We start from the raw sequence: 25,895 nt of genomic DNA, 5'->3' as shown, positions 1-25,895 counted from the left end.
CGAAAAACGATGAGAGTCCTTTCTGTTTTGCGGCCGATTCTCTGACAGAGATTACATCGTCCGCAGGCGGGACACGCCGCGCCGCTGACGAGGTCGTGCATCATGCCGACCTAACAGATAACAGCGCTTCCGCGCTCGTTTTTTTTTACGCTTGTTTTGGCCGTCGAACATCTTTATCTTTCGCTCAGATGCACTGACGAAGTCATGGATGCTCCGCAAGAAGCTTGAAGGATCCAAATGGTGCATCGCCGCTGCCGCAGTTACGCCTAGCAGCAGACGAACCTCCCGTCACCGGAGCTCTCCGCTTGCGCTTGGGGCGTCTTCCTTTATACTGATGCTTTGTCAGGAACTTGCGTAAAAAAAAAATCTCGTTTCTCAGTCGCATCCATAGCGGAGAAAGGAGAAAAACCCGGGCACAAGCGTTGGTTCACGTCTCGGTGGCGGCAGAACGAAGAAAGAGCGTCTGCGTCCGACCGTGCGGTGGAATGCTCATAGCCAATGGAAGGGCTCCGATCGTACCACGTGATTTGAAGGGCCAGTCGCGACGCTCGACTCGGGCGGGAAACGATCTTTTTTTTTTCGTATTTTTATCAAGAATGCGCCGCTGCCGAAGTGGCTTCTGGTAGGGGAGGGTTAGGCCTACTTCCCCGCGAAAATTCAAGAGCGGGCGACGCCGTGGAGCGAAATGCCGCGTTCCCGAAATTCGGTCAAATTCGCACTTTCGCGAGCCACCGCGAGTGCTTAAATTGCATTATTTACTAACTTCCCATTGATTATCGGCTTGATTTTTTTATACATAAAAGAAGAGTCTTGGGGGAATACAAAACGTAAGAAAATACAAAATCGACTTTATCGAAAAAAGTCGCGGTTTTTTCACCCGCATCTCTCCTTAAAATACAAAAACGGTTGCAAATTACTTTCATTCGTGGAAGTCACATGCACGTTAGAAGCGGAGCTTGTAGTTGTTTTTTTTCATTACCAATATCGGGCGCGCGTTAGAATCGGGGCTTGATTTTTTTTTTTTTTGGTGCCGTAAATTGGGTGCGCGTTGGAATCGGGGGCGCGTTGGAATTGGGTAAATACGGTACTCAAGCTGCTGCAACACAGACGCAAACATGAAGAGAGGAAGGTCAATAATGTAGCTTACTCTGTTGCTGTAAAACAGTAATGCACTCAAGCCCATGGGTAAACTAACAGAAAATCCAAAGGTCAGTCTCATTGTGTCGACGATCTGTTACTACGTTTCATTCAAAGGTACTGTCATGCAGAAGCCACAGTAATTAGAATGCGCAGCGGCACTGCTTTCAGTTTTTCACTGTTAAAGAGGCTCTGAAACACCTTCTGAGGTGAGCACACCAACTACCGTATAAACGCGTGTAAGGGCCACACTTTTTTTCCCAGATTCGGGAGCCAATTTTCGAGGTGCGGCCCATACATGTGATTTAGAAAAACAAATTTTTTTTTTTAAGCAAAAACAGCAATCAGGGAATGAACGGCATTTATTCTACCTTCAGTCGTCACTTCCAGAGTATTTCGACTCTGAGCTGGTGTTGTGCTCTGGTGCACGCTCATCCCAAATAAGCCGCGCAGCATGTCCGCTGTCAACGCGTAGCCGTTGCTCCGCATCTCCATCACTAGCAGAGCAGTTCGGGAAACTCACACAGCTCGCCTCGGAAAGCGCGCTTTTTGCAGCTTGTGTTTCTCAATGCACCCTTTTGATTGCACGGTCATCGGACGCACTTCTCGGCCATGTCGAATTCCCTGTCCACCGCACGCTTGCCGCATTCAAGAGCTAACTCCCAGCCGTGTAGCTGATAAGGTGCTTGCCCATCGTGCTAAAACTGCATTACCCGGCGGCAGCACAAAGCCACAACAACTACGGCGAACGCGCTAATACGCCATAAAAGGCTGTAGCTGGCAATACTGATGCCGATTAGATAGCGGGAAGTCGCGGGGGAGAAAAAAATTGACGATGATGATGATGGCTGCGGCCTCGGGCGCCATCCAGGGACGGTTTTTGGAAGCTCTTGCGTGCGTGCTTGGCCTCCGCGATCAAGCGCTCCGCGATCGAGCTCACCGTTGTTTGCAGCCGGAGCCGATCGCGGAGGCCACGGCGTGTGCACTTAGAAGGCTATTCCCGCCTGGGTCATGGAAAGTTCGGGTGAGGCCCTTACACGGATTTATTTTTTTTTAAAACATTTCCTTCGGGAAAGCGGGGTGCGGCCCATACACGGGTGCGGCCCTTACACGTGTTTATACGGTATCTCAGTCACTGCGTTGTGTTGTCATAAATGCCTGAGCCAAATACTAATGCACTTCTATCTAGAGAACCCACAGTCACGCGCGAAAGTTGGCAAGCTCTCCTCGGTGACTTTTTCTTGCTCGCACCTGCTTGTACAAGTTGAGAGGTGGCTATTGGTTAGATTCTTTCAGACTTCAAGCAGCTGCCATAGCGGCGGCGGCCAATAGGCCGCGTAGCTCCGGCAGGTCAGGAAGCTCCGCCCCCAAAGATGGGGCCGGCAGAGGAGCGCCCACCTTTCAGTATGCAAAAAGTGATGAGGGGCGGAAAGGGTGCGAAGGCACTCAAATTCAAATTTTGGCTGCAGATAACTCAGCTTCCACAAACGTGCATTAAAAAAATTCTTGACGGACAATATTTGTGAAGCAGCGTGCTTCAACATCCCAGGCCTACGGCAACCCATTCAAGTATTTTTATGCTTGCCTAGCTGTCAATAGTAATAGTCATGAAGCACCAATGACTAGACTTATGCTAGCCGTCAGTATAGCTCTTTTAAGAGAAATAAGACTCCTAATTAATGGGAACGCACCATCCTGCTAACTCAATTTCCACCAGCTTCCCGCAGTACTCTCTCAGTCACACTGCGCACTACAATGCACAGGCATGACACAAAGGAAAGAGAAAAATAAATCATGCCACACACACAACTGACTCACCACATCCAGTTTGGGGTCAACACCGCTGAAGTTGTACATCTCAGGAGCCAATGCCATCTCAGGAAAGCCAGCGGCCATCAAAAGCTCCCTGATTTGATTCTGCGGAAAACACGTACGAAAGAAGTCCAGGTAAACATGACTTAAAGGGACACTGAGGAGAAATTGAAGTTGGCTTGTATCGACAGAATACCAGCTCCTGATTACAAAAACGCCACTTATACTGACAAGAAAGCTCTTGTAACGTAGAAAAGAGCAAGAACCAAAATACAGGTATCGCCACCACAGGCCAAACTTGCAAGTACAAGCATGATGACGTCATAGGACAAAACAGTGTTGCTAGAACCAATGGTTCTAGTAACACTGGGACACGAGGAGCCACCAATCACTGAGGCGCAGCCAATGCATGCGTAAATCTCCTTGACGTCGCCAGATGGCGCCACGTACCCGGCAGCTACGCGCGCGCCTGCAGCATCGGGACCAATCAGCGCCTGATCACCGGCTATAGGCGGGCTCCCGGTATTCCGCTAACGCTAACAAGGTACATGGTATGCTAAAGGTGTCTATTGCGAGAACTTCGTTGACGACTTCGAGAACGGGATCCATCGTAACGCTGGCAAAACGCCGGTGCAAACGTAAGCGAAACGACGGTAGCGACAGCCGCAATAGACGATAGATGCCTTCAACGTGCGGCCGGCGGTAGCTTTCATTTCGGCTGCTGCTAGGCCGCTGTGCTGGCCGCCAGAAATCACGAAGTCTGCGTTACGTCATGTGCACGTCATGTTTCAAGTCACTTAGTCATGTGTCGTCATAGGAGAATCCCAAGTTTGAGGCAGTGCCACCGCGATTGGAACAGCAGCAGTTCCATCAATTATCAACACTCCCATGAGCACAGAGTGAGCAGCAAAAAGTAAAAAAAAAAAAAGCCCTGCAAATTAGCCAAATGCTACTGGGTACAGCCATGGAGCAAACATAAAATTGCAACCACAATGTAGCATCCCTGATATTCCGTTTGTTTCACCTTTATTCATGGTGCCATGCTTTGGTTTTGACTGTAAGTCGACCCCCTCCAGACTGTCAACATTGTCCGATGAACGTCCGATTAAGGTCCGTACATCCAAAGTTGAATCCGGACATCCAAAGGAAGAACGAATCAGATCCGAAAACTGACATCCAGATCCACATGTCCGGTGGGCTTACTACGAGAGGCGTCCTTCGGACTGATCTTGAAATGCAGGCAGAATGGAAAAAATGCAGGGGGGCACTTTGTTGACCTAAACTGCGATGAGGCGAAAGCCTTAAGCGCGATGTTGCTGCTCGTGTCACTGATGTGTGGTTAAGATGTTAAGCTTTGCCTCCAAGAGTGGAACGCGACAGCGTCTTGCAACGCTGCCAGGGAGTCTATGCATAGAACGCCATCGCCGGTTCGGTTCTATGCCTTGCTCATCGGTAAATTGGTTTTTGAGGAAAAGAAATGTACCTGTCAGGCATATCTCTTTGGACACCTAAACGCTGTTATGGGAAGGGAGAAAGATGGGAGTGAATGATGACACCATATTCACTAGACGCGCCTTTGTTCATTCCAAACCATCGAGCTGGCATGGCCGAGTGGATAGCATGCTCGCCTCGCACGCCGAAGACCGGGGTTCGATTCCCGAGCTCGGGCAATTTTCTACTCGATTTTATTTATCTATCTGGTCTGACTATAAAATTAGGTTAATTGGTTAATTAAGCAATCATCTAAACTCAGTCCCACTTACTTGGAGCATCACTATACGATCCCTTTAAGTGGTTGCATTGGTTACTAGCCAAAGTACAATTGGCCCCGTTTGAAATTCGCACACTGTGACGTCACAACCGTTTTGACCAACTGAAAAGCGTGACATTTCTGTCGACAACTGCTGCTTGCAACGATGAGGCATTAAAGGCTTCCGCCTTAAAATCACTTTGCCAGTCGGCAGTAAACCGGTATATTTCATGTCTGGTTGCTGCAGGAGGTGGGGAGGGTTAGAGAGAGCTTCCCAGTGAGGACTCGTAGTAATAGAAGCTCAAATTAACTCGGCGGCCTCTAGTCATTTTTTGTGCTTTGCACCACTCGTCTGCTGTTGAAAAACTTAATATCTATATTGCAGGCTGTAAGAGCAGCACATGACATTATGTCTGCATTGCATTCTTCAGCACAGCTGCTTAAACACAAACGCCGCGCTCTGGTCGCATTCGGCACATCTGCAGTGGTGCTGCTTGTTAAGCAGAAGCCTTCTTTTCATGCAAGCAAGCAACCTTTCATATGGAGACACAGATCTTCGACAAAAGAATCTCTGCGGCGCTCCACGCGTTCAATAAATCCACCGCAGGACATAATCTTCCTGGCGGTCTAACTCGGTATGTGGAGGTTGCACTCAGAATTCGAGTGGGCATTGTGCGTCATCCTAAACATCATAGGCCCATCCAATGACATGCCCTTTCTGCTCCACTCCAGCCATGCAGGCAATGCTTAGCCTTTTAGCAGCAGTTCTTTGTTTTTCATTGTTACTTTGATGGTTTATGGGGCTTAACGTCCCAAAGCGGTTAAGGCTATGAGGGACGATGTACAGAAGAGCTCCGGAAATTTCGACCACCTGGGGTTTTTAACGTGCACTGACACCGCACAGTACACGGACCTCTAGAATTTCGCATCCATCGAAATTCGACCGTCGCGGCTGGGATCGAACCTCTGTCTTTCGGGTCAGAAGCTGAGTACCATAACCACTGAGCCACTGCGGCGGCATTCTTGTTATTTTGAAAACCTAATCAGCGAAACTAAGACAGGCAAGTACGAGAAACACTCGATAATCAACTCAAAATGTTTGAACATCTTCCCAAGTTGTCCTCGAGCAAACAAGTCACATGCACACACACACACAACGCACCTTGGCGTCGTAGGTGATCCGCAGGGTGGGCATGGAGATGGAGAACTGCTCGCAGAAGTTGCTCTCGGCAAACTCGCCCTGCATGTGGGCCTGCTCCCACTGGCCGAACACGTTGAGCAGCGTGATGTGGTCGCTCCAGCGGCCGCCAAAGAAGCGCCGCTGCACGTACGCCAGCCGCTTGGGGAAGGGCGTGTCAAAGGGCTCCGGGAAGGTGCTGCTGTTGGCCGAGATGGTGCACAGCGCATCGCCAGCCCTGCGCGCGTTGCACCACACCACGGTGACGGCCAGACCAAAAAATGCCTTTAGGTTTATGGGGGTTTAACGTCCCAAAGCGACTCAGGCTATGAGAGACGCCGTAGTGAAGGGCTCCGGAAATTTAGACCACCTGGGGTTCTTTAATGTGCACTGGACATCGCACAGCACACGGGCCTCTAGAATTTCTCCTCCAAAGAAATTCAACCGCCGCGGCCGGGATCGAACTCGCGTCTTTCGGGTCAGCAACCGAGCGCCATAACCACTGAGCCATCGCAGTGGCGTATTTATGAGTGTTTCTTGAATAACCCAATGATATGTGTTTAATAAGCAGCCAGTTAATTACCAGACAGTATTCTTAGAGCCATGCAGTGATCAACAAATGATATAGTAAAGACCTTGCTACTGTTTTAAGATTTTTATTGGTCCGAGTAACTTTACTGTAAAGGGCTTCTACTATGTCAAATATTTGCACAAGCCTTGCTACGAACAAAGGCAGCATGAACGTCACATTGGCAATGCAGTGGCACCGTGTATCGGGCATAAATCAGCACGTGCAGTGTACCAGAAAAACAAACGGACTAGAAAGTAAATCCGGACAGCACAGAGCATTATAGAAAAAAATTGATTGAGGTAAATTTGATACATAGAAAGAGAGCAACTTGAACTACAGAGCAAACTTGAGCCACAGTTCTGTGAGTGAACTGATATTAGAGGCGGAACTGATTAGCTTGAACAATCTATTTAACAAGTGGACATGGCACTGAGCTAAAATCATTCAAAAGTTCAAATGAATGCCGCTGGAATTTATGAGCTGAATTAATGAGCTAACAAAGAATCATGGCACCTTGCAAATAGGTTGGCTCCATTTGCAAGTTCCAGATGCTCGTTTTCATTAAAGAGGAAGGTAAAGTTATACACAGCCGTATACTGTAACTACCGTATTTACTCGCGTAATAGGCGCACTCGCATAATAGGCGCACCCCTAGTTAGGGCGCGAAAAATCAGATTTTTTTATTTCCGCGCATAATAGGCGCACCCCGAACTTGGCACTGTGATCAATACTGTATTTACACGATTGCAAGCCGACGCCTCGCCGCCCCCCGCTTCCCAATCTTTATTTTAACAAAGTTTTTGCTGAACTGACTACTAGTCCCTACTAGTGCTGCTGTCGTCGCAGCTGCTGCGGACCCACAGCACGTACAACGACATCGCGTAGAACAGCCGCACTCAGTTTTCAGGGATGCTCACTTTAAACGTCTGTTTGGAAAGCTTCATCTCCAGCTGGAAACGTTCCCGACTTAGGCCCACGAAAACCTCGGCGCTTGGAGTCGCGTACGAAAATTTAGGGACGCCGCAGTCGCAACTGCCGCACTTCTCGGCCACGTCGTATTTTCCGACCTGCCGCACGCTTGCCGTGTTCGAGAGCAAACTCCCAGCCGTGTAGCTTTTAAGGTGCTTGCCCATCGAGCTAAAACAGCAACGCTCCGCGGCAAAGCCATAAACCACGATTACTATCGCGCTACCGCAAATCACGGCACTTGACAGCAAAAAAAAAAAAAAAAAAAAAAAAAAAACGAGCTGGAGATGCTGATGGCGATATAGATAGCGCAAGCTCGCGGCGGAGGAAAACGATGATGATGATGATGAGCTTGGCCTTGGGCGCCCTCCGTGGGCGGCGTCTGGAAGCTCCTGTGCACGTGTGTGGCCTCCGCGATCAAGCGCCCGTTGCGCGCAGCCGGAGCCAATCGCGGAGGCCTCGGCGCGTGCATTCCAATGGCTATTCCCGCGTGTGTCGTGGAAAGTTTCGGTGCGGCCCTTACACGGATCTTTTTTTTTTTTTACATTTTCTTCGCGAAAACGGGGTGCGGCCCGTACACGAGTGCGTTTACGCTGGGTGTTCAATTTTGCGAGTCGAAAAATCTCCGGAAATTTTACCCCGCGTAATAGGCGCACCCCGAACTTTGAGCCGGATTTTCTGGAAAAAAAGTGCGCCTATTATGCGAGTAAATACGGTAGTGCCAATTTTTTTTTTTATCGAAACAGTGGCAACTCATGGACGTAGCATGAAAGCACACCACAAAGAACAGCCACAGAAAAGGTAGGCTTCAGGGGAGTTCATCATGTTACGTACAGTTCTCTTGCACTCAACTCTGGGATGTAGCACACAAATGCTGCACTTGAGGCTGCATTTGTTGCAAGTGGGCTGTACTGTTTAAATTTCCTGAAGGCAGCTTACCCGAAAACGAGGCCCAGGATCAGCATCTTGCCGAGTCGAGGCTCAATGGGCAGACGAGCCAAGATCTTGCCCAGGGGTGTTAGCTCCCCAGTGACCGTCAAGGCTCCCATCTCTGGCAAGAGAGGAAAATTAAATTAGTGAGAGCACACAGACCTGACATCAGAATGCAGTGCAACCCCGCTATAGTAAACTCGGGTGTAACAAGTTCCATTCCACCTCCCATAGATGACTGCACCTTTTTCCCGGTTATAGTAAGGATTTTTGAAGCGAAAAGCTTCACTACGCTAGTCAACACCGCGCTTCGCGTGAGCCGGCGTATGTCGGAGCATGAGTGACATCACGCACAGCGCAGGCTACTGCGCATGTGTGCCACCGCTTCTCCTCCTCACCACTGACTTTTTGCCGCAGCCAAGCGCAGTGCGCATTAGAAAGGAGGGGTACTGTATTTTCCGGCGTATAAGACGCGACTTTTTTTCAAAAATCTTGCTGGTGCGTCCTATACAAGGGTGCGTCTTATATGCGAATTTTTCGTTTTTTTTTTTTTGCGAGTTCAGAAATTACTCAGGTTCATGTTCAAGCTTTTTTACCGAAAAAATATCACTAGCAATGATGCGGTTGTAACACGGTTAATACTTCAGTACGGGGACCGCTGTGCGTAACTTTTTTTAGGTGAACTTTATGATGAAACGACGGGGATGACGACTTCCCGGATCACAAACACACCACCGTTTCGGAGGCCCCAAGCAAAAGTAATGCGAAATGCCAAAAGATGACGACAATCACGCTTCTCGCCTTTGTCAAGACAAGCCAGGACAAGCCGGCGTTCTTATTTTAGCCACCCTTTGCAACTTTCTTTGCTCCATGTACGTAGTGCGAAGAGAATGTTTCAGTCGCGTTGCCACCAGAAATGGGCGAACTTTTCGATAGCGCATCCGAAGGTGAAGACTTCCAAGGTTTCAAGTAGAAATAAAATGTTCTTACGGACATATGGGAGAGTTTTTTCATTTTTTTTCTTTCTTTTTTTTCTAAAACGTGGGCAGAAATGGCGTGAGTGTTGCCTTTTTCGAGCACTTAGAGTTGCTTAAGAATTTCTCACAGGTACGGGGCCTTCCTCCTCGGAGCGAAGGCCCTATTTAATCCCTGCCAATGATGAACGCTTTGCCCAGACGAAGACAAGCCCCCTTGTCGAAACGTTGGCTGAAGCAACCTGAGGTTTTCCCCTCCCTCGTTCATTTTGTGATCACAGGTACGGTGAATTTCGTGATGGTCGCGCAAGCGTGTTTAATTGATCCTCACTAGCCTAACTGGGTAAACTGGGGTGCGTCTTATATACCAACTTTTTCAATTACAGCCTGCATATATGGCGGGTGCGTCTTATACACCGGAAAATACGGTATATAAGGCGCGCCTGCCCATAGAACAGGCGCACGCTGCCGTGCGCTATGCGTCATCGTTTGACGTTCGCCGCAAGCGCGTGTTTATCGTGGATCAGCGCAGCTTTTCGCTTCAAGATATCCAGGCTTAACCTTAGCTAAGCCCCAGCCAATTTTTTTTTTTAAAGAAGCGGCCAGAGTAAAGAGCGTCTGGCCGTGACGACATACCTCCAGCGGAATGATAACAACATGGCATGCGCGAGGCTGACATTCTTAGGCAAATGTACACCAAAAATGATAAAAAGGTGCTCAGAAGCTGTGAGGAGAAGCCAACTTCTTGAAGTCCTCGGGAGTGAAGAGGCAAAGCGCGCGCACGAAAAAAAAAAAAAAAAGTAAAGCTAGCCATGAGCGCAGAAGCAGAAAGAAGGTAGCGTGGGTCGCTGAGAAAGGAGAGGCAGAAAAATGCAGGGAAGAGTTGGCGATGGAAGAAACAGCAGGGGAACACCCTCACCTGCAAGTTTATTTCCTTTAAAGGGATAGTGAACGGAAATATGGTCTAGCTAAATTTAGAAATCACCGTCCCAAAATAAGAAATTCGTCACCTTTACAGAGAATAAAGCTTGGATATGATAAGCAAGAAAATTACACAGAAGTGCAGGACATGCAGTGAAACCCGCTGAGGAGTTCCACTAGGTGCCCAAGCCTAAGGGACACTTGGGAGGGGAAGACTTGATGGCAACAACTTTTATATGCCATTTTAAAACCTTAAAAGAAAATAAGATTGCTCACAACTGTCTCAAGAGAGCACTATTTTAAACGCACAAAATTCCAACTGCAGCACAGTAACCAATTAATGCGCTGTCAAAGGAGTTCTTTCAGCATCGTGTGTCTTACTGTGGTGTACCAGGCAGCATGTGCCATTAATGACTTTGAACAGAGTACTTTTCCTTTCTACTGTTTTCAGACACACTAGGAAATTGCATCAGCATTTTGGAAAAAACTACCACACAACAATAAAAATTGATTTGGTTTATTGGGGTTTAAAGGGTCCCTGAAACGGTGTCCATGTAGGCAAAGAGAAGTCGAAGTATTGATAGACATTGAACGATCCATCATCCTACCGCAAAAATTTTTGATCTACCTTGTGCGGAACCAGAGATAATGGCTATTAAAAATGACCACCAGCCTTTTCCCTCTCAACTCGTACACCGGAGCAAACCATAAAAAAATAAAGATTACAGGCCGGGACCATGCTCCGCCCACAAATACGTCATCGACGAGATCGGTTTGTTTACTTCCGGTTGACGCGCTCTTTCGCTCGATCGCTCGCTCGCTCGCTTTCCCGCTGTCTGCTATGTTCACCTGTGTCTCGCAACCCTCGCTGCGGCTTCTCTCGTACTATAGACCCCGAGCTGAAGGAACGACTTTTGCGGATGAGTGCCGAAATGGGATTTCAGCCTTAAGGCGGGGACACATGTGCGAAAAGTGTGTGCGATTCGCTGCGGCGCGCCGTTGTGAACGACGTCGTAACAACCGATCGCAGCTCGTCGCCTGCGTCCAACCTGCTGGATGTCTACGACAAGCCGCGCGCGGAAAACGCAACGACGGGAAGCGGGAGCCAATACGAGTGCGGAGAGCGGCAGCGTCATGATGCCGTACAGCGCGCTGCTCAGGGCGCTCGGGGCCGAGCCACGCCGGACCGGCCTGCCAGCCTTGATGCCGGCCACCGGCGACTGAAAAACGCGCTAGTATTGTTTGTTCTCGTCCATAGCAAGCCCTTGGATAGATGCATGTCAAAAATGCATAATTTCTGACGATCGTTGGCCAATACCGAGTTGCTGGTAAAAGTGATGACTGCGATACAAGCAAATTTCATCCAACAGCCGATTTGGTGCTGCTGCTACTTGGTGCGGTTCGCTTACCGTCTGCTAGCTCCGTTGCTGAAGGCATCTTGGAAATCGAACATATCTTTTATTATGGGACGAGTTCGCAGTAAAGCGATGTGAATAGTAGGCCTTTTATTATAGCGCAGGCAACTTCCGAAGCGCCGTCAGCTGCGGTTTCAATGCGAAACCAGATAGGCCTAGCGACGACTAGGGCAGCCTGGGACCAGCGCGCAGTTCGTCGCGCGGCGTTGCCGCAGGCGGTGTCGTTGCCGAAAGATCCACTTTTGCACAGACATATTTTCGTTGCTCGAATCTAGGAAGCATCCTCGCTGGTATCATGGCTGTTTTGCATTTTCTTGTGCGAACGTGATGTACGCCGAGCATGCCGGCCGGCCGGCCAGCCTGGATCCCGTCTGCCGGCGACATAAAAACGAGCTAAAGTGTGTTCTTGACGTAAATAATAAACCCTGGGATAAGAAATGTGAAAAATGTGTCATTTTTGAGGATCGCTGACCAATACTGAGCTGCTGGTAAAGGTAACGACTGCGATACGAGCAAATTTCTTGCCACAACCGTCTCGCAGCTGCCGCTGGCCCGACGTGGGCTCCGACTCGCCTGGCGCCCGCTCGCTTCGCTGCAGAAGGAGTCGCGGAAAGTGACCATACTATTATTTTATTGTGAGATGATGCTGTTGACTGAAAAGCGATGTGTAGAGTAAGCCTTGTATTATAGCTCAGGCGACTTCCGAAGCGCCGGCCGCTGCAGCTTCGATGCCGAAGAGGCAATAGGCCTAGCGACGACCACGGCAGCCAGGCAGCAGCAGAGCTCGTCGCCCTGAGCGCCCGCGAGCGGTGCCGTTGCCGAAAGCTCGCAACATAAGCAGGCGTGCTTTGTCGCTGCTCGAGAAGTATTTCTGATAACAAGGCGATCTTGCCTTGTGATATATGTACACCATCCCAAGCAGCGCTCAGGCATTGCTGCACGGCGGCGAAGTGCGACACCGGTTGTGAGCGGAGCTTGGGTAGGGCGGCGCAGCGATGCTCACCGCCCCGTGTCTCCCTGCTTGTAGTGGGGCGGCAGTTCGCAAGCGACGATCGGTGCAGCGCGTCGGCCAAGCTTTTAAGGACACGCCGTTCAGAAATCGAGCGCTGAATCCTGACGACGACGACGGCTCGCTCACTTCCATCTTTCGGCAGACAGTACCGAAGGGCAACATCTTGCCGAACCCTGGCTTTGCAACCAACGACACAGCACGGCCGGTCCATTTTGATTGCGCATGCGACGGAGGTCGCGACAGAAATCAGTAGTGCGGTGACTCCAAATCGCACCTCGATTCTCGATTCGGTTCGACGTCGGCGCCGGCGGAGTGACACAAGCGGCACGAGCAGACGAAAACATTGTAAACCGGAAGTGCAGTACTAATTTCTGACACCGAACACACAATAACTGCGTAAACATGCATATAAACGACAACTCTGCTTGCTGAAATGCGAAATGTTTCCGAAAAGAGTAAGAGTGTGAAGTATCTAGAGCTTCTAGTTTGTTAAATGCGTGATTTCACGTTGGCACCGCGAACCAATCATAGCCCAGCACTTGTGACGTAAAGAGTACAAACTGACGTAATGAGTACGGATTCGGGCGGAAGTTCACCGCCGCTGGTCGCCGCGAGGCTCGGGAGAGGTAGTTTTTGAAAATGTATTGTAAATTATCTACTCGCCTTTGATGTATTGTACGCGGCATGAACGTTCAGTGGCCTACGCTCTACATAATGCAAGTATTTGTTTGCCAACCTCAGACACCCCTTTCAGGGACCCTTTAACGTCCCAAAGCGACTCAGGCTACGAAGGATACTGTAGCGAAGGGCTCCGGAAATTTCGACCACCTGGGGTTCTTTTCTTTAACGTGCACTAACATTGCACAGTACACGGGCCTCTAGAATTTCGCCTCCATCGAAATTCAGCCGCCGCGGCCGGGATAGAACCCGCATCTTTCGGGTCAGCAGCCGAGCGCCATAACCACTGAGTCACCCCGGCGGGTACAACAAAAATTATAGCACGCCTGAAAGCCCAGTGCAAAATTTCAAATAAGAGAGCTCAGCTAGAAAATAGGAAGACAAAAGGGGACCCCAAAACTAACATGCCTCCACCTTGACCAGAAATGGCCAAGACTGACCTCGAAGCAAGACCTCGGACTCGATGACAGCATCGATGGGAGGAGGTTCCAGAGCCTTGGAAAGGAACTTTGTGATGTCGCCAAGGCGCAGGAGCTTGATGGCCAGTGCCAGCTCGTGAAGTGGGGTGCGGAATATCTCGGGAGTGGTGTAGTTGTCCAGCCTGGGAGGAAGCAAAAGAAGCACGCATTGCAGCTCCGGTTCACCCCGTCTTAGAATAATGCAAATCCAAATGGCCTTTCAAAGTAAATATCTTTGTTGGCCCTCAACAGGGAAAGTTCCTCACGGGATGATTTGGAGAAACTCATTCCAGACATACTTTCCAAGTCTGCCACACTGGTTTGGCGGTGGTATGTGGCATGCGAGGTTTGACGTCCCAAAGTGACACATAGGCTACGAGGGACACAGAAGAAGGCTCCACATAATTTAGACCACCTGGGGTTTTTTAAAGGGACTATGAAACAAATTAATTGAGATTACGTAAAGATAGGCAATCCATCACTCGACACCCCAGCGAAAGAATTTTCGAGCTAGCATGAATAACAATGAAGTTATAGACGATTAAAAATCACGCTCCCCTCTCCCCCCTCAACTCATACGCGCGGAGCACCAAGAAAAAATAAAGAAAACAGCTCCGGGACTGGGCTCCGCCCATGAATACGTCATTCGCTGACGTTCGGTTTACGGCTTCCGGTTGTCGCACTCCCGAGGAGCAGCGTGTGTCGGCAGCGTCTCTCCGGTCTCGGCGCTTTCTTTGCTCCCGAACTCCCGGCAGAAAGAGGCGGCAGAGGTAAATTGGAAACATATGCGTGAAGGCAATGCCCTGGCCCGCGCTTGCCCGAGGGGGTCGCGCGGCGCCTCGAGCAGACGATTTTCACCGCTACCGGAAGTGTGCCCGTGACGTCGTAGCTGCCGCGGCTCGAGCGAATGACAGCGTGTGGTGGCCTACCGACGTCATGGGACTAGTGACGTCTGTTTTCCCGGTTTTGGTTTCAAAATCGCTCCCTACGAAGACACCAATCGGCCCGCGAATTTTAAAAAACGCGATTTTTAAAAAGCCATAATAAATTGCCGGCTCAGTTCCGAAGACTCATACTTGGTGTCAGTGCTTCTGAGCATAACTTCTAACATTTACAAGCGTCTTTTAATTCTTTTCATGGTCCCTTTAAGGGGGGACATGGGTCTTAGAGCATTTTTTTTATTTACAGACCAAATGCAATGAAACTGCACAGACTTATTCAGTTTTTTCTGCTGATTTCAAATAAGCAATTTGTTTATTGCTAGGCCAATTAGTTCCTGAGATATTAATATATATCATGCCATTGTCTGCTCAAACAATAGAAAAAAAAATGGGCCACCAGGAATTTAATTTTAATATGTGAGTAGATACTACAATGTGTGAGGAATGCAACGCTGGAAGCAGTTTTCATTTTTCGTCCGTGTAGACAAATGGGCTTAATAGTTAGTTTCATGTGTGTCGTGTGTTTTCTGGCACTATATGTCTGGTTAACTCCCTTGAAAACCAACTATATTAAGCCCATTTGACCACACAGACAAAAAACTGAAACCTGATTCCAGCGTTGCATTCCTCACACATTGCAGTATCTACCCACATATCAAAACTAAATTTCTGGTGACCCATTTTTTTCTATTGTTTGAGCACACAGTGGCATGATATATATTAATATCTCAGGAACTAATTGGCCTGGAAATAAACAGATTGCATATTTGAAATCAGCAGAAAAAACTGAACAAGTCTGTGCAGTTTCATTGCATTTAGTATGCAAATAAAAAAAATGCTCTAAGACCCATGTCCCCCCTTAACACGCGCTGGCAACGCACAGTACACTGATGTTTTTGCATTCCGCTTCCATCGAAATCTGGCTGCCGCAGACACGTCTGAATAGCCCGCGGCCTTGGGATCAGGAACTGAATGCCAAAGCCACCGTGGCTGTTTTACACTGGTTTGGACTCACTGAACTGTGACTTTCATAAAAACTGGGCAAGTTCTACAGTTAAATCTCGATGTAACGAATTAGGTAAAATTGGCTGTTTAGTTTGTAATACTGACATTTCGCTACATTGAAATTCATGTCCTAACATGCTAAGAATACGCCAAAACCGTGCTGCAGATAACTCACTGGAAAAACCTTCATTTGCAATTAAAGTGGTCTTTTACTGTTGCCCTTTCTTTGCGAGCAGCAACGGCGTGACATGCGTCTTGCTTGTATTACAAGCTCGTGAACTGCTTCAGAACGTCTGTCTATAGTGCCAACCACCTCATGGGTAACTGGAACAACGCAGTCGTCTCGAGTTCTTGTTCCGCTGTCATCATCATCTTGTAAGTGCACTGACAACACCGCCAACACGACGACGCGTTCCGCTGCTTCCGACGCGTTCCGATGGCCACAAGCTTTTTTACTCTAAACCCGTTCCTTGATGACTATATTGTCACGACCAGAGGAGCCGTGAAGGTAGACGTCGGGGAGAACCCAAGACCGGGAGCCTTCTTTTTAATTATCGAGCCAGCTTCCACGACACAGAACAGAACAGCGCGCCACGAGAGCCCACCGCCGCTTCGTCGTCGTCTTCGACTCAGCGCGGAGGCCGCGCGGCGCGTTAGGCGCGTGGCAATATAAACCAATAACAACAACAACAAAAAAAAAGCAAAAGCAAATATGTTCTGCTTTTGGTATGACACAGATGAACTTTAACCATCAGTGCCGGAGAAAGACAAAGAGATAAAAAATTCAGGGGGCACTTTGGCTCTCTAAAGTGATGCAAAGCGAAAGCCTTTTCTGGCGTGCTGTTTGGCATTGACACCTTACGCCCCCTGACGGAGCGGACGACAACTACTTTATTAGTTGTCTTGTGCTCCAAAAGGAGGCGTTAGGCATCCGCGGTTGACCTCATTACTGTGAATCCGCACACTCTGACGTCATAACCATTATTTCGACCAACCGAAAAGCGTGACACCTCTGCTGACAGCCTTCTGTCGACAACGATGAGGCATTAAAGGCCTTCGCCTTAAGGGGGGACACTGGTCTTGAAAAGAAAATTTTATTGATTTACTCATAGCTATGAAATTTTCAGGGCACGTGTATTTTTGTGCGCTGATTCTAGATATGTCATTTAATTTCATGTCAAACAATTCCTTGAGCACTTATGCACTTTTTATGCAAGTATTTTGTGGAGAGTTTTGAAGAAAATTTGCTGCAGGAAACTCGCTGAAATGTATGCCATTGGGTTCTCTTGACACCAAGGAATACAATAAGGGTAAAATAATCATCCTGGCTCTCATAGAACTTGAGTAATAGGGTACTGAAGCTGCCACTTCAGAAACAGAAATACACAATTTCCTTCTCATTTCTGAAGCGAAAACTTCAAAACTTTATAACTTAAGTTCTATGATAGGCAGAAAGACAATTTCACCCTTATTGTATTCCTTGGTGTCAAGAGAACCCAATGGCATACATTTCAGCGAGTTTCCCGCAGCAAATTTTCTTCAAAACTCTCTGCAAAATACTAGCATAAAAAGTGCATAAGTGCTCAAGGAATTGTTTTACATGAAATTAAATGACATATCTAGAATCGGCACACAAAAATACATATTCCCTGAAAATTTTGTAACTGTGACTTCATTAATAAAATTTTTTTTTTTTCAAGACCAGTGTCCCCCCTTAAAACAGATCATGCCCAGATGACACACAGCACTCCAGCTACACACAGTTACCATGACCAAGGCTAAGAGGCATGAACAGAATACAACGCTAAAACAAAGCGATATATCCAGACACAATTAGATTTTTCGCTAGCAAGACAGCAGTGCACCAAAGAAGCATACTTTTCGTAACGAGCTTTGCTGCAGAGGTGGAAGCAGTAGCCCGGTCGAACACGCCCAGCACGTCCTCGCCGCTGCTCGAGGTTCGTCTTGGAGGCAAACACGGTGGCGTAGTTCGTCATGTTGTTGTGCGATGTGAACAGCTTCATCTTGGCCCTGAGCAGAGAAAGACCGAGGATCTTGTAAGTCCAAGCTGTAACAATATCCCGCAAAGCAATGCAAGATCCATGTGCTGTCACTCTGAACAAATATAATGCCACTGCGTGTAATAAACTACCACACTGCTTTTTGTTTACATCTCAAAGTTTGTTGAAACAGACCAAGTAGAACACTACGGAATCCCGAGAAAATGGCCTGCATGGCCTGTTTTTGCACGCACATAAGTCTCCAGGACGCACCGGCCGCTGTCGAACCCTACAGCTTGGTTAAACCATTATTATTACTTGATCATTTATGGACCAGTGTGCTGTAATGTGTCGTAGCGGTTGCTGAAAAATGTGACACCAATTTGCCTGACTCCCTTTAATATGTCCTGGACACTTCTGTATTTCGGTGCCAAACACTGCGTTTTTGGACTGTTTGTCAACAAAGGCTGTTGAAGCAAGTGGTTGAGAATTTTTTGGCCTCAACAATGCTTGCAGAAATATGAAAAAAAAATGCCAAAACTCTGCTCCCTAGCGGACCTTTCTTTTTTTCCCCTGAAATATAGCAAACGTGACACAGATTGAACTTTTCCTCAATATGGTTCCTTGTTACTTTGCACGCAGTAGTGTCTCTGAAGACCTTACTGCTACGGCTCAAAAACATCTACAGCAAGATGTTCTGTGCCTGCTCCCCATGGGTACTTGTAGCCTAAGCTCGCTAGGCGTAAAACCGGGTGCAGAAAGGCCACACAAAACTTGACTTCCGGGCAGACTTACTTGCACGAGTCGATGACGTACACTACGTCATTGATGGTGATACTTGTCTCAGCAATGTTAGTTGACAGGATCACCTGCAAGATTAAAAAGGCATGAGTGCACTCTGCTTCAGAAAAAAATAAAATAAAAGACAGTTTGCAGCAGAATACCCAACAAATTTCCCGACCTCTGCAGTCTACCTTACTGCCCTCAGCCCAAGACTATGTTTGCCTTCTCAAGGCATCTGCTCTGCCACTCATAACGGGTGTACTAAATATGACTGATGAATTTTGAAATTCAATAAAAAAAAAGACGGAATGAGATAGAATTGTATTGTTTGTGGCCTTATGCTTAGGAAGTCAGAGAATTTTATCCCTTCAAAATTCATATTTAGTTTACATTTCCACCAACAGGTGGCGGGTATTTTCTTTGGAAACTGCGCCTTGTTTCAACAAAACTGTGTTCCAGGCGGTGGAACACACAGAATAAACACCAGCTGTTCAAAGGAATAAACCATTTTGGTACAGCGGAATTGCAATCTCAATAGCACACGCTATCAGCTTGATGGCGAACTACAGAACGACGAGCTCAAATATGCTCCGGTTTAGCTATATCTGATGGATGGATGGATGGATGGATAGGGGCGCCCCCTTTGAAACAGGGTGGTGGCAGATCGCCTGCACCGCCACCTGTTGGTGGAAATGTAAAGTAAATTTGAATTTTGAAGGGATAAAATTCCATGATTTCTTAAGCATAAGGCTGCAAACAATACAATTATATCTCTGTCAGTCTTTTTTTCATTGATATTCAAAATCCATCAGTCATTTTTGGGACACCCGGTAAGATAAGGCCACACGTTTTGCCCAGCTCACTTCTTTATCTTAATTGCAGTGAGAATACTGTCCATTATCACATCTGGGCCCATTTGCACGAAGCAGATTAGATAGTCTAGTCCCAGTATTGTCTTATTTGCAGTCTAAATCTACCGCTGAGTTCGACGAAAGGAAGGGCCCATAACTGGCTCACTTTGTTGGTGGACACCTCAACTGCACTGCGAGGAAACAAATTTTCAGGGACACCTCATTAAGTTTTGCGTTGGCAATGTGATAACATTAGGAGCTGTTGATGCCACTTCTTTCCAGCCACTCAGTGCATTTTATGACCGACGGCACCATTTTTTTTTTTTCCCAACGACGCTTCTAGTGTTAATGCATTCACATGTTAATGCATGCACAGGTTGACGATGCAGGCATATCCCACAATGCAAAATTTTTTAGATACAGTCGCCGACTGTTTATTCGGACCTCACGGGGACCGCGGAAATGTCCGAATAAACAGGTGTCCGAAAAAACAAATTCAGAAAAAAAAGAGAAAGAAATCGTTTATTACATGCACTGGCTGATCCCGGGCTGGCGTTGCATATGTCTCCTCGCCCAACGCCGCCTCTCCTCCTCCTCCTCTTCTCCGTTCCTTCTTTCACCACCTCCTCTACTTGCCTCCTCCCCCACATCGTTTCGAGAGCCGTCGGGCCTCATCGCATCTGCACCGCTGCGTGCTACCACGGCGCTCTCGCGGGCTTGCTGCCGCCGGCCTGGTGTTGCATAAGTCAATGCTCACGCGCACTTCAACGAAACATCTTGATACTGCTACTCGGGGTTCAACAGACCCCTTTCGATGACAAAACGCCGGCTGTAAGCCGCCCTAGGCTAATATCGCATCTCCAGCGCTGCGTCGTGCTACCACGGCGCTCTCGCGGGCTTGCTGCCGGATAAACAAACAAAGCGGCTCCTGGATTGCCTTGAGATGGCTTACTAAGCTGCGGCCGGAACTGGTGTGGCGCGCCACCATGCGGCGCGCTACCGAACCACGCGGAAACGATGATGATGAGCGGGAATTTGCAGTAGCGCCACCTCGCGGGGCAGCAAGGAGGCTCAGTTCAAAACAAAAATGGCGTTGAGCGAAGTGAACCGCGCGTCGGTGAGCGTCGGTGCGGCAAGTGCTGCCGGTCGAGTTGGCTCAAGGAGTGTCCGAAAAATCAAACGAGAGGCTGCAAGATGTCCGAACTTTCGGCAGTTGTTATACATTACGGTCTATGGGGAGAGTGGCGGTGCCACGAAGCAGTCTGAATAATCGAGCATGTCCGAATTTTTGGAGTCCGAAAAATCAGTCTGCGACTGTATAGTTCTGCGTGAAACGGTACAGCTTGACGAGACATTTTTCAATGCCTGCGATTCTGGGCTAATGAACCGGGAAACCATGTGAACCGGGAATGCATCAATGACGTTTTACTGCAGACATGAATATCAGGCACCAACTGCTCTCGGTGAAGGTTGCCAGGGGCAGCGACTTGTGGTTACGACTTAGCACGCACACAGTGATAACCTACAGCTTGCGTTGTTCCGAGCACCCAGCAACACCCAGGCTGGCGGCACACGTTTCCTGACGACAATATTTTATCAACCAACATCAACGTAACTGCGATTCCCTTTCAACACTGCTAAGTGAAAAAGTGCAAAAAAAAAAGGCAGGTGCAAAACGACCGCACCTTGGTGACGCTGTCGGGGACCGGCCTGAAGACCTTGTGCTGGTCCTCCCGGGGTATCTGTGAGTGCAGGGGCAGGATCTGGTACTGCGGTGTGCCGAAGGTCGGGTGCTGCTGCAGGTGCTTCATCAGGGCAAAGATGAGGTTCCAGCCAGGCAGGAAGATCAGCACGGCACCCTTCTCGTTCAGGCCCCGAATGTGCAGCAGCAGTGCCTGCGGACGGACAGACCACAAAAAATTCAGGGGGGCACTCTTTGTTGACCTAAAGTGCGGTGAGGCGGAAGCCTTAAGCGCGGTGTTGCAGCTTGTGTCACTGATGTGTTGTTAAGATGTTAAGCTTCGCCTCTAAGAGTGAAACGCGACAGTGTCTTGCAACGCTGCCAGGGAGTCCACAGAACGCCTTCGCTCATTCAGTTCTACGCCTTGCTCGTCGGTAAATTGGTTTTTGAGGAAAAGAAATGTATCTGTCTCGCATACCTCGGTGGACACCTGAACCTCGCCTTAACGGAAAGGGAGCGAACGAAGACACCGTATTCACTAGACGCGCCTTTGCTGATTCCAAACCATCGAGCTGGCATGGCGGAGTGGTTAGCATGCTCGTCTTGCACTCTGAAGACCGGGGTTCGATTCCCGAACTCGACCAATATCCTATTCGGTTTTATTTATTTATCTGGCCTGACTAGGGAAGTTAATTAGGCTAATTGGGTAATTAAGCAATTAACTAAGTTCAGTCCCACTTACTTGGAGCATCACTATACGATCCCTTTAAGTGGTTGCATGGTTACTAGCCATTTGAAATTTGCGCACTGTGACGTCACGACCGTTTCGACCAGTTGAAAAGCGTGACATTTCTGTAGACAACTCCTGCTTACAACGATGAGGCATTAAAGGCTTCCGCCTTAAAACGTCAAACAGCCAGTGTGGCTTCATTAAGAAAAAAAAACAACAACAAGGAGACTTAATCAGACTGCATTACGTGCAATGCAAGCAAATCTTGGCATAGCATGCAAAAGGGCATACCTCAATCAACTCGAATGACAAAGTCTTCTCATCAAGTTGGGCCATGGCCATCTTAGTGGAGGGCTTGTAACTGGGGTCGATCACTTTGTTCAGATTCTCCTAGAGGTTGTCAGGCAGATGAGAAAAATAAAAACAGATCAAAATGGGCACCGTGACCGTTTCCCGTTTTGCTTCCCACACCTTGGCACCAGAAACACCACAAGACACAGTACTACAGAGCAAAATTAATTAGCTGTCGCCCCACTTGTATTGCTACGCAAAACATTTTTTTCTCTGGAATTTACAGCAACAACATACCCAAGAACTGCAGTCACATTAATGGGCCAAGAATTCCATGCTAAATGCAACTCAAGCTTATCAAGGTGCAGAGTCTCCTACATTTGGTTACTACTACAAAAGAAAAAGCAAAAATCTTTCGGTGCGACTGACAGTAAACATGCCCCTCCCTTGAACTGCTACAAACAGCAGCCAATGTAAACAATTCTAAAAAGCCTTATATGGGCCTACGTGCTTATTATATTTTGGAAATTAGTATCCACAAGAAATGGGATCAAACTACATTCAGTAGCTAGCTTGTGCACAAAAACAAAATGAAACAAAAGCAAAACAAAAACAAGGCATGCAAATATTGAGGCACCCTAATCAAATGATGAAAAAAAAAAGGACAGACAAGAATGAAACAGGGAAATTCGCAATCATGTTGAGGCAAAATGCAAAATTTACATCAGGGTCATCGGTCTCAATGTCTTCCTCATCTCTCTTGCGCTTCTTTGAGTTTGGCGGGGGCACAAAGTTGACCAACTCTATGCAGTCTTCCAAGAAGAACTCTGCAAGAAAAGAGTGAGGCATGCATTGAGGACTTCAGTCACTACCAGGGCTGCCAAGGGTTGGCTGAACCCAGCTTACAATACGCTCACATAGTAGTACTATCCCTGTCAGACAACCAATTTCCTTCTGTACCAATTCATTGGCCATTGAAGTTCAATGGGAATCAAATGGTGCCAGCATGATAAAAAGAAAGTCAGCCGCGCCTGCTGGTCCACGACTACGAAAAAGAAACAACGAAAAAAAAAAAGATAACAAAGAGAGAGAGAGAGAGAGAGACCAGTTCTTCGTGCTGTCTTTTCCTTGTAAAGCCATATGACGATCTCCAAGCTCTGCGGGCATGGGTACAATGGGGGTTTGTGGGTGGCCATTCGAATTTCGCAGATCACTGAGGACAGCCCTGCACCACTCACATCACACTAAAAGAAGGGGGGGACATCAAACAAATATTTTATGTGATAGTCGAAGACCATTACAACGAAATTTCGCTAAAATGAGGTACCGTATTTACTTGAATGTAACGCAAGGTTTTTTTGCTACTAAAAACAGAAGTGAAAAGCCACCGCTCACACTGTAATAAAATGATTCGCATTACAATTGAATATCATGTACAGGCAGAAGCATACTATGCTGTATTACTCGCACAGCAGTTGATGCATGGTGCAGGTTGGCCTCCAACTTCGGAAAATGGAAAAGTGGTTTTGTTTTGGTTTAGTGGGGTTTAAAGTCCCAAAGCGAATCAGGCTACGAGAGGCGTTGAGTAGAGGGCGCTGTAGTAGAGGGCTCTGGGTAAATTTGACCACCTGGAATTCTTTAACATGCAATGACATCGCAGAGTACATAGGCCACTTCACCTTGATTGAAATGCAACTGCCGTGGCAGGAATCGAACCAGTGTATTTCTCGGAAATGGAAGATGGTTTATGGTTTCTGGGTGCTCAATGCCCCAAAGTGATTTTGTCTAATAGGGATGCCGTAGTGAAGGGCTTCGGAAATTTCGACCAGCTGGGGATCTTTAACGCACACTGACATCGCACAGTACATGGGCCTCTAGAATTTCTGTTTATGTTTATTGGGGTTTGACGTCTCAAAGCAACTCAGGCTATGAGGGATGTCGTATTGAAGGGCTCTGAAAATTTTGACCATCTAGGTGCGACCACCCGGGGTTCTTTTATGTGCACTGACATCGCACAGCACACGGGCCTCTAGAATTTCGCCTCCATCGAAATTCGGCCGCCGCGGCCGGGATCGAACCCGCTTCTTTCGGGTCAGCAGCCGAGTGCCATAACCACTGAGCCACAATGGCAGCGGGAAACGGAAAAAAACACAGACGTCACATTGGTTGACCAACAAAAGCTCTGAGCCACAAATACTGATAACTAATTTGATCGACACGGTGCATCACATATTGGAGCAGCAGCGGAGTGGCCAGAAGTGGCGGACTTGTGTATTGCGCAAGGATTCGACGCATCCTCCTGAGGAAATGAGAGAATATGCGAGACGTAGGCATAGTTTCGCTCTCTGGAAGTTCGCCAGACTCCTTCAACGTGCGCAGATCCCTGAATGCTAACAGCAGTAGTAATCCGCTTGGGGCGAACAGAAAGGTTGGCGTTGTTATTGCACATGAAAATGCGCTCTCACAGCTTCCCTTGGTACAGTCCAACCTCGTTATAACGAAGTCGCATTTTGCGCGGAAATTCATTCGTTATATCCAATATTCGTTATAAAAGTATGCACTCAAATTCCCGCAGAAAAGGTCGCTAATAAACCCAAGTAAAGAGTACTTTAAGATGGACAGCACAGGGTTGAAAAAATGCACTATCTTTGAATTTAACGCGTGGTATAAGCATATGAAACCTCGCCTTGCATTTCGTACTGGAGAGCAAGACGAAACTCACAAATCGGGCTGCTGGCCAGGTGCGAAAACTATGTTATTTAAAAAACGACGTAATCTTCGTTTGGCGGCACTTCACACTGTTTGACAGGTTATAGTTCTCGACGAAATCAACACAGAGCAGCGCTTTCCCGATGTCAGCTGATTTGGCCACAGGTAGGTTCCCGAGGTACCCCCTGAACTTCCTGGCCATGTCAGCGGCCTCGCCGCTGCTGAGAGCTCGCACTTCGCCATCTTCACATGCATCGCTGTTTCTAGCATCATCTGCAGAAACCACCTGATCAGCAATTTCTTGGTCGGTCAGTTCGGGCGCCACAGCCAAGTTGTCATCTGCACAGATGAATTCCTCGAACGTAACGTTCGGAACCGCCAGCTGACGCCATGTCGTCTCGCCGAAATTGTCCGCTTGCCTCCCAGTTGCATGCGGAAGCTTTCTGCCTACTTCTCGCAGTTCTCGGCGCCAACGGCTGCTTCTTCGCCAGACATGACGTGGCAAACAATCCGATGGCGGTCATTAAATCGCTGCAGCCAGCCACTGCTTGCATGAAAGTCATTGTGGCCTCAGACGGAAGTGAGACTTCTCGCCTTCATTTGAAGGGCGGCATCAGACACAGGCAGGTTAACAAGGCATCTTCAACATCCTGTCTTGCTGTCATTCTTCACAGCGCCTGCAGAGTGGGCGTTTGCAATCTTCTGCCTTGCGCTCAAGATAACAATCTTATCTAGATAGATAAGAGTGCTAGGCGCAACACCGAAGTCTGCGGCAATGACTTTTCCTTGCGCCCGCTGTCAACTGCCCTGAATATCTTTATCTTCGTTTCAAGCGAAACTGCTGTTTGTTAAGACGCTTTGTTAAGACAGATTAAACTGCAGAGATAGCGCGCGCGGGGCGCGGGTCGGAAATTGCGACGGCGGGGGTGGCCTGGGAGCGGGCGTCGGTTCGATCACGTGCCAGTCACGTGCTAGGCAGCCATTGATGCTAGATTCATTAGCTCTCCCTAGATGGCGTTGCGTGTGGAAGCGCGGGTGATTCAAACACATTTTAGGTGCGTGCGCTTCAAAAGATCAAAATTTAGCGTGTTTTGAGATTTTTT

General features: G+C 48.1%; 1 protein-coding gene across 1 annotated transcript in view; it reads right to left on the bottom strand.

The window, feature by feature from the left end:
- Window positions 1-25,895, bottom strand: part of mle (dosage compensation regulator mle) — a 59,440-nt gene that overhangs the window by 11,064 nt on the left and 22,481 nt on the right. The window contains exons 15-23 of the mRNA XM_089552859.1: window positions 22,807-22,910; window positions 22,084-22,182; window positions 21,067-21,276; window positions 18,543-18,616; window positions 17,626-17,778; window positions 13,784-13,944; window positions 8,353-8,464; window positions 5,862-6,114; window positions 2,956-3,054 (exon numbers count right to left, since the gene is read on the bottom strand). Coding sequence (XP_089408985.1) covers window positions 2,956-3,054; window positions 5,862-6,114; window positions 8,353-8,464; window positions 13,784-13,944; window positions 17,626-17,778; window positions 18,543-18,616; window positions 21,067-21,276; window positions 22,084-22,182; window positions 22,807-22,910 — 1,265 coding nt within the window. The remainder of the gene's footprint in view (window positions 1-2,955; window positions 3,055-5,861; window positions 6,115-8,352; window positions 8,465-13,783; window positions 13,945-17,625; window positions 17,779-18,542; window positions 18,617-21,066; window positions 21,277-22,083; window positions 22,183-22,806; window positions 22,911-25,895) is intronic.

This window comes from Amblyomma mixtum, chromosome 7 (assembly GCF_055824585.1).
Source record: "Amblyomma mixtum isolate Tamu chromosome 7, ASM5582458v1, whole genome shotgun sequence".
NCBI classification, from domain to species: domain Eukaryota; kingdom Metazoa; phylum Arthropoda; class Arachnida; order Ixodida; family Ixodidae; genus Amblyomma; species Amblyomma mixtum.
This window is presented reverse-complemented; position numbering and strand designations above follow the sequence as displayed.